Source organism: Vanacampus margaritifer, chromosome 8 (genome assembly GCF_051991255.1).
Source record: "Vanacampus margaritifer isolate UIUO_Vmar chromosome 8, RoL_Vmar_1.0, whole genome shotgun sequence".
Lineage (NCBI taxonomy): Eukaryota > Metazoa > Chordata > Actinopteri > Syngnathiformes > Syngnathidae > Vanacampus > Vanacampus margaritifer.
Window position 1 is genome coordinate 9,359,452 of NC_135439.1, and position 13,005 is coordinate 9,372,456.

The 13,005-nt window shown below is 41.3% G+C and overlaps 2 protein-coding genes across 2 annotated transcripts in view; one reads left to right on the plus strand and one right to left on the minus strand.

Moving 5' to 3' along the window:
* Positions 1–11,885, minus strand: part of poc1a (POC1 centriolar protein A) — a 29,443-nt gene extending 17,558 nt beyond the window's left edge. The window contains exons 1-9 of the mRNA XM_077573071.1: positions 11,724–11,885; positions 8,744–8,828; positions 8,454–8,625; positions 7,710–7,889; positions 7,533–7,640; positions 7,334–7,449; positions 6,255–6,388; positions 2,811–2,879; positions 2,616–2,693 (exon numbers count right to left, since the gene is read on the minus strand). Of these exons, the coding sequence (XP_077429197.1) occupies positions 2,616–2,693; positions 2,811–2,879; positions 6,255–6,388; positions 7,334–7,449; positions 7,533–7,640; positions 7,710–7,889; positions 8,454–8,625; positions 8,744–8,828; positions 11,724–11,738 (957 nt within the window). The 5' untranslated portion in view covers positions 11,739–11,885. The remainder of the gene's footprint in view (positions 1–2,615; positions 2,694–2,810; positions 2,880–6,254; positions 6,389–7,333; positions 7,450–7,532; positions 7,641–7,709; positions 7,890–8,453; positions 8,626–8,743; positions 8,829–11,723) is intronic.
* On the plus strand, positions 10,097–11,161 carry LOC144056333 (B9 domain-containing protein 2). Its single transcript, XM_077573075.1, has one exon. It carries the CDS (start codon positions 10,472–10,474, stop codon positions 10,997–10,999), a length of 528 nt encoding a protein of 175 aa, XP_077429201.1. The 5' UTR covers positions 10,097–10,471; the 3' UTR covers positions 11,000–11,161.
* Positions 11,886–13,005: the final 1,120 nt, after the last annotated feature.

Below are 13,005 nucleotides of genomic sequence, written 5' to 3' on the forward strand. Positions count from 1 at the left end.
CCAAAAACAGGCTGGTAACTTGTGGTAAGGTTCATTGAGGACTCCTGAGTGTGAATAGTTGTCTATATGTGAACTGTGACTACGTGGTGACCCGCCTCAACCCTGACTCTAAAGAAGACAAGAGCTATAGAAAATAGATGAATGAATGAATGAATGATATTCTGCTTTGCGCCGAGTGCTCTTGATATAATTTCCCCGGCAGTCTTTGTTTAATACCACCACTAGTTACAGTTTCTAGCAATAATCAGGCACATCTGCAACAGAAAATGTTTGTAACCAATGCCACGGGTAAAAAAGACATGCTTGTGAACTATACAATTACACTTTTCTTTTTTAGAATTAATGACATTGTACAGCATCGCTGACATAATAAACTAGACACATGCCCATAAATGGCTTAAAAGTCTTTTCGCGTCTGGATATTTTCAGCATAATTGACTGTGGCATTTATTGATGTTTCGTTAGGTATCCAACACAACAGAAATGTCAGATGAATGTGTTGGATAACATTTTGTAAGGTTATTTTCTCTTGTTGTTATTGCAATTGCAACATTATACAAACACTAAAAAGGAAGTATTTCATCAAACTTACTCGGATAAAAAGCAAACCTACTTAAACACAAATTTCTTCTTCAGCATTTTGTCATGTATTGGCCTTGGCCGAGGTCTAATAAAAGGTGTTTCAACAGCCTTGTCATTTACTTGAGGTTTACACAACCCACTGTCTATATGAGTACCACATGAAAGAACATTGTCATAATATAAACAGAGATCAGATTAATATGCAAATTACTTTGTGAAGTCAGGCAATGGGGATGAAAGTATTTCACATCAAAGTGAAGGTGCAGGACCAGATAGATAACCGGTCGTCCTGCATGAGCGGTATGGAAGTGAAATGCAGCAGACTTCAAAGGACGCAATATGCTTGGAGGGGAAAGGCGGCATGAAAACACTAAACACCAGGGCATCTGTACCATGTGGGTGCCATGTGTTTATTTTTATACTAGCGGTAAATATTTGCATAAACCTGTACGTGAACCTGTGAGATTATGTTAATATGGAAGCATACTATTTTTACGTGAACATTTTGCTGCATATAAATTGTTTTGCAAAAATCTGTAGCAATACCTCTGCTTGACACTATTTCATAATTAGGTATAAGCAATAAACAGATTAGGGTGTGACATTTATTATTATATTAAAAATATATATATATATGGTTTATCAAGAAAAAATGCATCCAAACATATAAACGCATACTCTGGTTGTATTAAACCAAGGTTATAATAGCTCCGTCCGTCTTCTTCGGCTTATCAGGGGTCGGGTCGCGGGGGCAGCAGCTTTAGCGGGGAAGCCCAGACTTCCCTCTCCCCAGCCACTTCAGCCAGCTCATCCGACGGGACCCCAAGGCGTTCCCAGGACAGCCGAGAGACATAGTCTCTCCAGCGTGTCCTGGGTCGTCCCCGGGGCCTCCTGCCGGTAGGACATGCCCGGAACACCTCCCCAGGGAGGCGTCCAGGAGGCATCCGAACCAGATGCCCGAGCCACCTCAACTGGTTCCTCTCAACGTGGAGGAGCAGCGACACTCGACGCTGACTCCCTCTCGGATGACCGAGCTTCTCACCCTATCTCTAAGGGAAAGCCCGGCTACCCTGCGGAGGAAACTCATTTCGGCCGCTTGTATCCGGTTATAATAGCTCGCAGAACCTAACTGTCGAGACGCCATGACAGCTAATGTGCACAATTGCAAGAAATGGAGCTGTGACGTAGCAGTGTTGAAAGCCAATTCAACACCGCATTTTTGGGGTCAGATTCTGATGAATACGAGTCACTCTCATTATTTTCAAGAATCAGTAGGAAGGTCCGTCAATCCGTCACTATCGAGTCTGACACCCGTGTTGTTTGCTGTGTGAGGCGAGGCCGGTGTGGCAGCCCATGATGAATTATCAGCCGCCACATGCAAGGCGGGAAAAGCCTGTCTGTGATACGGGTCAGGTTATATCCTTTCCGTTTAATGTAGAGCTGTCAAAATTAATCGACAACTATTTTAATAATCAAGTGATCGTTGAAGCCACTTTTTTTTCATTTAAAATTGTCCAAACCCTCTGATTTCAGCATATCAACAGCAATTGTTCACTGATTTCTGCAGGCCTTCATGAAAGAAGACTGATTATCTTCTGTGCTTAATCAAATTAAGACATTTGCCAACATTGGTTTTTACTTTGGAAAAAAATTACCGAACCGGTAAAATAGTACATCAATCACTGGTTAATAAACAGTTATCAGGGGGGAAAAATGCTTTTGTAATAAACTCTAATGTAAAATTTGAATTAATCCGATTAGTCATTTAATCGATTGAATAATCAATTCTAAAAATATTCAATAGTGACCGCACTAGTTTAATGTCAGTATCATTTGCGGGTTTTTTTTATAACCAAAGAGGAAAAACTGATTAAATCGGAAATGTGATTTTTGTGGAAAATATTGCCAAGCTCTAGTGCAAAAGTGTCCTGAATTTTTCCCCACATTTGCCGCATTTTGTGGCAATAATAATAATTAATTGTGATTATCATGTATGGGCATAATTCTGTCGATTGTGTGTGTCGACTGGGCACCTGGCGGGTGGGACAGGTGGACTGCTGCACCCTGGCTGTGTCGCTGCTCTCATCAAAGTTGCTCTTCCACACCATCACCTGCAAATCCATGGTAAGAATGTTACATATTTTGCCAAAAAGAGCATTTTCGTGATTGGTTTTGATTCGCGATAAAATGCAACTTTGACCAACTAGAATCCAATTTTAACTCATCACCTGTTCATCAGAACCTCCAGAGGCGAAGTACTCTCCTGTTCTAGAAAAGGCCACACATTTTACTGGACCCTGTGGAGAAATAGAAACGATATCACATTGTATATTTGTCTCACCCGACGACTCCTCTGCTAACGACTGACCCTGCATTTGGGAACCAATAAAGAAAGCAGAAACGCAGGTGGGCAGGGGTCAAACTCTGGTCAGCGCTAACAATGATCACCTGGGGGTGTCGGGACAAAAGAGTGGAAAAGAAACGCACACGCAAGGCGGATGGAAATAATGAAAAGGGAGCTGTATCCTATGCATGGCTAGCGCCCAGACAGGCCGGTTTGTGTGAGGAATGCTTTCCCAGAAGCACCTGAGCAAAGCAGACAGTGTCACTATGGCAACGCGACGACATGACAGACAGTATGTTCTGTTTCTGCTCTGACTAATGCCTGCTGCCAGGCTGGCACTCGCCACGGCTAGACAAACACACATCACTGTACTTTTCTTTGGGTGGACGTTCAATGATACGTGCATTCTTCGGCACTTTACTCCAACCGACACTCGTACCTGCCTCCTTCATTTCTTGAACAGAGCATGAACACAACTCTACCTTTCACCCAAAAACTGCACGGTTCATGACGATATACATTAATTTGGGGTTCACCTTGACATAGTTCAAGAAGTTTCCTTTCCACCATTTTCTTCCTGAGCTCTATGTAGTGATGAAACCACTGGCAGGATCATCGATGACCTCATCTGTGTGTTCTGACGGATGAGTGCGGCATGCAAATGAAAACAAAGGTCCGCACTATATAGATTTTCACACTCAAACTGTAGAAGCACCCTCAAAAAGGGTGCTATGGAAGCAGTCACGTTAACCTTAGCAGCACCCATACTGATGGGAGAGGTAACTAATACAGCGAAACCTCTCCGCAATCTTTCTTGAGGACACTGGCTGATCTCTGATTGAAATAATTCCCCCAAAAGGCATAACAAATTGAACAAATCCATTCCACGGCCACACTGTCTCTACCCTAAAATATTTGCTAACTGTAAAGGCAATGTTTTAACAGGGATGTGATTTGACCAAAGTGAAATTATCTGAAAATTTAGCCCGGGGTCTGGGGGCCGGAGCTCATGGGTTTTCCGTGTTTTTAAGTACTTTCAATGCACTCACATGACAAAGAAATAGACAAAACAACAGCATAAATTTTCAATGTATATTGAACTATCCCATATAAAATGGCAGTTTTAGTCAACTCAAAATCAGTCACATTCAAAAACATTGGACTGCCTTTGCTTTTAAAAACTATCACTGAGAATATCATCATATCTAACTCATGTGATTACTAAGTTAACACATAAATAATGTTGAAGAGTTCAAATTTCATGAACAAATAATTGTATCATGACCAAATGAAAAGTAACTCCTATTAGAGCATACCACAAATGTCTTTGTTATAGCAGAAGATGTTATCTGTCGGAGTCATGTGCATACACAATGAAATACAAAAAAAAAAAAAAATCGGATTTTTTTTTTTTTGGGGGGGAGATAAAAAAAAGCGGAATTCCGCGAATTAGCGGAAAAATCACATCCCTGCTTTTAGTGACGATTTTTAACAGTCTTTCTGATCTAGGATTGTGATGACAAATGCATTCTGTTCTTCCATTATAATTGTTGTTGACTTAGCCATGTTGTATTGAGCAGCCTGGACAGAAGACGCGTGCCATGAAAAGCCAACAGCGTGGCTAATTTGCATGAGAACAGGTCAACTGGTGTGTGTGGTGTGGGAGGCAAGGATCTGTTCGCCACTGCCATTTAAGTGTAAAAAAAAAAAAAAAAAAAAGTTGAACAGTGGAAACAATAGAACAGAAAAACCTGGACAGCTGACTCCTGCTTTTTGTGTGATGCTAGAAGCCCAATTTTATGAATCATACAACATCACCATTATTTGAATTTAGAGATTCTATCATACTGTGAGAGATCCCAACTCCAACAGATTGGAGTGACTGCTGAGCCAAAAAGAACAATGAGACAAATGGAGAGTGTGAGCATGAGATGACAACTTAAAAGGTGTGAGTAGGGGGGGATATGACGGATTTGTTTTGTTGTGTTTTAATTTGGTACGAAGAGAGGACTGGTGGCAAGTGAGGTATAACGACATCACACAGGGTACGCAAAAATGTGCAAGATCGGTAGATTGTTGAGCCTGCCCGTCCAGTCTTGGGTCTAAAGTGAGACTATCAAAGCTGCGAGAACAGATAGACAGTAGAGTTGACGTTGGACAAAAGGAAGGAGCCGAAACAAAGAGAAGGAGGAGGAGGAAGAGTTGAGGATCCACACGAACAGAGGAAGAAACACGGTCCTGTTTCAGAGATGAGTCATTATGAGTGGGCTGCTTGCCTGGCAAGTACTAAAATAAACTGTATACATATATACAAACGGGGAGGTGGTGTAGTAAGTGAACATACTGTATACACACGTCAAGGAAGAAAACATGCAGCGAGTTAGCAAGTTAGCTGAGTGGAGAGCAAGTCTCATGACCGCCTAAACCAGGGGCCTCCGATATACATTCAGTCATATCAGTGATTCGTCACCTAAATGAATAAACTGTTTAATTCATTCATTGTTAATAATAACAATGAATGTAACGTGACCAAAGTTGTTATTTCAGAAGTGCGTAATAAACTAGTATCCCTTCACATTAAGCAGGACGCAAGACACTTTCAAAAAAGGTTGTTGACCCCTAACCTAAAGCAACAGAATGTCTCTCACCCCCAAGAACAGCACTGTTACGGTTTACTCCACCTTTACCAGGGATGTGTTTTGACCAAAGTGAAATTATCTGAAAATTTAGCCGGGGGTCTGGGGGCCGCTGGCACCCAGCTAGGTCCAGGGTTAGGGTTAGAGCTCATGGGTTTTCCGTGTTTTTAAGTACTTTCAATGCACTCACATGACAAAGAAATAGACAAAACAACAGCATCAATTTTCAATGTATATTGAACTATCCCATATAAAATGGCAGTTTTAGTCAACTCAAAATCAGTCACATTCAAAAACATTGGACTGCCTTTGCTTTTAAAAACTATCACTGAGAATATCATCATATCTAACTCATGTGATTACTAAGTTAACACATAAATAATGTTGAAGAGTTCAAATTTCATGAACAAATAATTGTATCATGACCAAATGAAAAGTAACTCATATTAGAGCATACCACAAATGTCTTTGTTATAGCAGAAGATGTTATCTGTCGGAGTCATGTGCATACACAATGAACTACTAAAAAAAAAAAAAAAAAAAAAATCTGAATTTTTTTTTTTGGGGGGGAGATAAAAAAAGCGGAATTCCGCGAATTAGCGGAAAAATCACATCCCTGCTTTACAGTCCTTTAAATTCAAAATTTTATCAGGGTGTAAAGAATTTAGGTGCGTATGGGTGTGTGTTTGTACCTGGTGTCCGTGCAGTGTGAACAACAGTTTTCCCTCCACAAGGTCTAGTATCTTGGTTGTGGAATCGTTGGATGCAGTGAGGAGAAAATTACCAGATGGATGGAAAGACAAACAGTTCACCACGCCGTTGTGGACTATAAAGAACACACACACATAAATACAAAACTAGCATATAATACTTTTTAAATGAATATTGTAAAACTGTTCTTGACCTTAAATACAGTTGTATAGGCCAGCCAGCCACAGAACCACAGAGGCCTGTTGTACATAATCAACCTACCTGCATAATTTAAAGCGATTCAGTACATGATCAATTGCGGCACAATTGGTTGTGTTTTCTATACTTCCGCCATTTTATACGGTATGTACCATCTACTGGGTTTTACGCTCCTCCTCACACTGTGGCTTAAAGGTGCCTTGACATTATGTTTACATTCACACAAATGATGATGTCAATTGGTCTAGCCTGTGGCGAGCTCCAATAATCACATTTGATTCATGTAGGCATGCACTGTCGTAATTGGATTCCTGGCGGAGACAAAATGAGCACAGCGGGTTTTCTGTGATTCAAAGGCGCCCTCTGCTGGCTGAGAGATGATCTTCAACTGCACTGACTGACCGCCACATTGAGATTACAAAAACGGGAATGACATCGAGATCATCTTCATTTCTCTGTATGATACAAACTACAAGCGCAATAATAATCACATGCTAAAACTTTAACTGAAAAGTTCAATTAAGCCACTTGAACAAATCATACTTTCTCAACACCATCATTTATAACACTTCAGTCTGGTAACTTGTGAACTGCATCACCATTATGAAGCGGAGGAGGGGACACGGAGGATTGTTCTAGACCGGTGTCATTATCCATTATTAGCTCTTGCAGCTGAAATCCATTAAGGGAAGCTAATTAAAACAACAGAGCGGGAGACAGACAAAACGGCCCCCTCAACATTTCATGTAATGACACTGAAAGAAATTATGAACGCAAACGAATCCAGGCACACAGCTGATCGTAGCCTTAAAGTTAATCGACTGATTGTGTAAAATAATTGTGATGTGTCTTGACTCTTTACCTTGGTAATGTTGCAGCATCTTATGGGATCGAATGTCCCACACCTTGACTGAATTGTCAGTACTTGCTGCAGCGATGCACGTTCCACTGGGATGGAAATCCACATAGTTTGCATAACTTGTTAAGAGGAAAGGAAAATGAATTCAATGAATGAAGAAAGACATCTTTGCATTGGTGAAATGATTGTAAAACATTCTCACCCTGCATGTTCGTAGAAAGAATGAATACATTCCCGGCTGTTTTTGTCCCACAGCTTAATAGTTTTGTCATCGCTCGAGGAAACGATCAAACGGTTGTCTGGGGAAAACCTGCGAGAAATGCATATATTGGATCATGAGGTTGCAGGTCCAATTTGGATTGACAAAAATGTGTCATACCTGGCGCAGCGGACCCAGTTGATATGCTGGTTGAGCGAGAACAGGAACTTTTGTCTGTGGACAGCCCACACCTTGACCGTCTTGTCATCGGACGCCGTGACAAGAGCCTGGCCATCCTCGGAAAAATTCACACTACGTATGGTGGCTGTGTGAGCCTTGAATACAGTCGACTGAGCCTTCCTGTAAAACCCGCAAACAAACACACAAGGGTCTGGCTGCTCAACGCAATCTGAGCAATACGACTTGCATTCATTAGAGTAGCTGCTAGGTGATGAGTTTGGGGAGTTGTTAGATGTCAATTCAATACGTTTTGTGATAGGAAACTATTAGCCTGGAAATCCAGACTCACTCGCTGTCAGTCGCATTTCTGAGGCGGGGCAAACCTGAGCTAACAGACAGCGGAGTAACGTCAGAAAAGCGACTCGTTGAAGTCTCTCTTTTTTTTTCTGCAGAGACGGAGTATCAATCCAACATCCAGCCAAAGAGAGACAGTAGTGAATGACTTGTGTCGTTGTTGCGGGAAAAAAAGAGTGAAGAGTGCGTGAGTGGGTGTGGCTTTCCAGGCTAGGAAACTTTAATGTTTAGGTATTATTTGTTTTCTTCTTTGCACTATGCAAAGCATTGACGTGTACTGTTGAACAACAATCATGTGCTTTAAAACCCACAATATTCTTATTAAATAAACCATAAAGAAGATAGGTGGGAGAAAAAAAATAACTAATTTGGCAGAAAGAAAAAACCTACATGTTGGGCACCCAAAGGCGCACGGTCTTGTCTTTGGAGCAGGAGGCCACCAGGTGTCCCGAGGGAGAAAACTGGATGGAGGTGACAGAGTCTTCATGCCCGTCAAAACGATATGCACGCCTCTGAGGTTTCATGTTCCAGATCATCACGCTGCAGTCTGTGGAGCATGTGGCTGGGGGATGAACAATGTAAGGCATGATTAAGATTAACCAAGCAGTTGTCAGAAGAAAAAAAAAAAAGTCAAACTGAAACACTGATTTACAAATGCAGAGAGCAATTAGAGCAGTTACCGATCTGTTTCATGTTGCTGCTGAAGTCCACGCTCGTCACGGCCTCCTTGTGACCCTTGAAATTACGCTCAAGCGTTGGATCCGGCTATGTGGATAGGGAGACAAAATATGGCCACGCATTACGTTACCTGATCTGAGGCATGAATGACTAAACAAATGAGAGATTTTGCATTAACCTATAATTGTAGTTCATTTCTAAGGACTCAGGCTTCGGAACCAAGGGTCATAATTTGAGTTCTGCTGCGGACAACAATACACCCTTATGGTGGGTCAAAAATAAAATAATAATTTGGTCAAAAATTGGACCGACCCACTACTTGGGTCAATTGAACCAATTTTGTTTTGTATCAAAACAAAACAACCCCAAAAAACTAAATTACTACATTACTGTTACAAAACAAATTACAACCCCAAAGTTGGGTTAAATTGACCCCATTTATTTTTTTGGGGTTGTTTTGTTCTGAAACTACATTACTGTTACAAAACAAGTTATGACCTAAACGTTGGGTCAAATTGACCTACGTCGTGGGTCGGTCCAATTTTTGAGCAAAATTGGGTTATTTTTGACCCAGCGGTGTAGTGACAACTTGACTCTGACTAATGGTCTACTTCTTGACTGGAAGTGCTGCACTATGTTCAATTAGCCTCTCATGGTGCTATTCTGAATTTATACATAATGTTAAAAAAAAAAATCTGGCTAAAATTTCAGCCCCCTATAGTCTTTAGGTAAATTAACTGTTTTTGATGAAACACGTTAAACTCAGCAAAAGAGCCAAAGTCAAGACTGTTGATGTGACTTGTAATAAAGAATAGAATAGAATAGATTGATTCTGAAAGGAAACAAATGTGTTCTTATAAATCTGTTGGGGTGTACTCATTTATGCTGAGCACTGTATATAGTGTTATGTTCATAACATCATACCACTTTCATGGTCCATAGAAGGCATCATAAAAACGATACAACTAAAGATAGGTCTCGTCTGATGTTAATGAACGTTTTGAGGTGTTGAGAGAAAAAACAAAAATCATATAATTTAGAATATATTCTAATAATCTGATCATTTTTTCCATCTCAAACTAGTCCTGCGTAGTTATTGTTTTGATGCGCAAGGAATAGTATAACTATGATTACAACTGTAGTATTACAGTTTGGATCATTATTATTTTTTTAACACTTACATCGACCCTTTCATCTGATCATCTATACTGATTACAATGTACCTACCCACACACGCGCGCGCGCGCACAGTCACAAATTCCTTCATTCAAGCTGTCATGTTCCTAATGTAGCAGCTCATCATTTTATCATCATCCTTATACCCGCATGATGGCGCTGTTTCTATTGCAGTCGCGTCCAAGCGGCGAAGAAGAAGAAGCTTCCAATTTGCTGGTCCCTCCCTGGCGTTTGTCTTTTGGGCCTAGCTTCATGCATCCATTGTAACATTGCGCATCCAAGCCGCTTTGTCGTAGTAAGTAGTTGCTGTTGTACGGGCCCTTAATGGAAAGTTGACGTCTTAGGTCATCGATTCAAATCCAACGGGAGTGTTTTTTTTTTGTTTGTTTTTTGGTTTGTTTTTAGACCGCCTGTCATGTAACGCGCGGGGCTACAAGTGCTAGGTCAGTAACAGTGTTGTCAAGGAGACGTGTAGAAGCCCGTGACGCTTGCAGCTCGCGTGCGAAGGGGATATAAAGACTTGTTTTTCCACGCCAGAGTGGATTTGTCGTGGCATGGCCGAGCTGCACATCATAGGTCAGCTGATTGGGGCCACGGGCTTCCCTCAGAACAGTCTCTTTTGCAAATGGGGGGTTCACACTGGCGGAGCGTGGCGTCTTCTCTCGGGTTTGAAGCAGGGTCAAACGCAAGTGGATAACCCCCTGACTGGAGACATGGCGTGCTGGTGCCACCCCATTGACTTGCATTACGCCACAAAGGGACTCCAAGGTTGGCCCAAGATCCACCTCCAAGTGTGGCACCAGGACTCGTTCGGTCGATGCGAGTTGTTCGGGTACGGCTACTGCCACGTCCCCTCCAGCCCGGGACACCATCGAGTCAGCTGCTGTACGTGGAGGCCCCTCGGCTCCTGGCAGGAGGAGCTATCGCGAAGGTTTGTCGGCGGGGGGCCGCAGCTCAGGAGCCCGGATCTCATCTACAGCGGGGCGGACCGATACAGGCTGCACACCGCGGCTATGGGCACCGTGGAGCTGGAGCTTGGCATCATCATGAGACACTTTGACAAATTCGGCGTCGAGAGTTGACACTAAAAGTTTTTTTTTTGTGCATATTATTATTATTTATATGAGAATCAAATAGAAAACGATCTACTTATTTGCTGAATAAAGATAAATATACCTGTAGCATAATTGTAAAAAAATATATATATATTGTTCAAAATTAAATTTGTATACCTCTTCAATGCATTCTGGGGTTGTTGTTTTTTTGTACTTGGTTGGTTATGCTGTATTATTAACATGCAGTGGATAGTTTGCCGTGACCGGTAAATCTACTGCAAGCACTATTTTGCCGTGAACGGCTCTGTTTGGTCAATCGCCGGACGGACCGAAACCCTTCGGTGTCTTTTCACCAAGTTTGCAATTTGTCGACGACAGTCGGTTATCGGCATTAACTGTCTAACGAACGATAAAAGTCAGAGCATTGATTTGGCGTGATTAACGGCAAAATAACTCTTAAGTCGCAAGTTGCCGGTCACGGCTAAATTTCCACTTCTGCGAGTGTCGTGACGTATTTCCGCCATGCGTACAGTTTATTGGTTAGTGTCTCATGACTTGAAATATAAAAATAGATACATAAATAAAATATTACTCCCCCAAATAAACACGTGGACCCAAAATACAATAACAGTATCAAATGTACAGCTTGCAAATGTCAATGTTATTTCTTGGCGTCCGTTGCGCGTCACCTGTTTTAAGACGCAACTTCCACTTCTAAGCGGCTAACAGATAGCTTTATAAACTCCCTTACCAGTGCAAAAGTCATCTTTCGTGGTCCAGGAACGACACAGTATATAGCGACGACTTCCGAATTGCTTATCAAGAGTGACTCGGTACTCCTTGAGAAGTTCTGGTTCACTCTACAGGGAAATGCTACCTTTTAGCTGTTAGCTGCCGCCCGGTGACAACAAGTTTCAGTTTACGCGCCGCGATTGGGCGCCTGACTACAGGTCAGATTTTTTTAAAGGGAACGCTGCATAATTTTGTTCAAAAGAGAAAAAACAAGAAAACGTATTGAATACTATCATAGTATGAAATACGTAAAATTATTGCCATTATCATTATAGTCAGTTAATAGTTGGTAAGCCATAAAATATATTTTAATATGCTGTTTAAAAATGCAGTGCCGGCCTCTTGCCACAAGATGTAAGCAGAGTACTTTTATTTGTGGTGAGCAATATTGCTAAAAATTTCTTTAATGGTCAACCTTTGTCAAATTACTTTTAAAAAGCGTCATATACAGTACAGTACACCACCCTTCCATTGTCCAACTATTTCCCCACAACTTTTGTTAAACAAAGACATCCATGGTCTTACACCAGAAAATCTCACAACACACCACCCAAAAAAATGATTTCATCTCAATTGACTCGATAATTTACTCATTCAATCTTTCTGTTGTATGAATGACAAGTGGGTACACACGTGAATTTTATTTCTCCAATCAGTGAAACCGCATTCAATCGTCCTGCCTGTCACTGAACATGCCTAGTATTTTCCAACCAATTATGTGAAGAAAGAACAACAGGGCGTACATGGTCGTGCTGCCACACTGCTTAAAAACAAAAAATGTGTAAATGAGTTGCCATTTGTGCCGTTTCCACTTGTACATCACCCAGTGTACAGTAACATTTGTTATGTTTTGTCACAGGCAGCGATATCTAACATGAAATCTGAAAAATACAATTTACTTTTTTATTTGATTTAATTTTTAATGTACTATACCCCCTTCCATCCATATACCAAAGCAGTTATGTAAGCTACATACATTTAGTTTCTCTTCTAGAAATTGCCAAGGTTTTAGATCATCTTCTGAAGTTAAACATTTAAACTCTAACTCTTCAGCAATGCTAGTTTCCAGGCGGAACTGAGGAACAGGAACAAGAAGGTGGAATAATTAGATAAATAAATGGTGCACTGAACTTATAGAACCATTCCCTCATGAGGGGAATGTGGTGGGCGTGTATGAACTTGTTCACAGTTTTTGCCCTGGGCCATTTGTCAAAGGAACGGAGAAAATAATTAGGCTACCT

Bases quoted from the DNA above. Each gene is read 5' to 3' on its own strand.
- LOC144056333 (XM_077573075.1), top strand. From the start codon at position 10,472: ATGGCCGAGCTGCACATCATAGGTCAGCTGATTGGGGCCACGGGCTTC.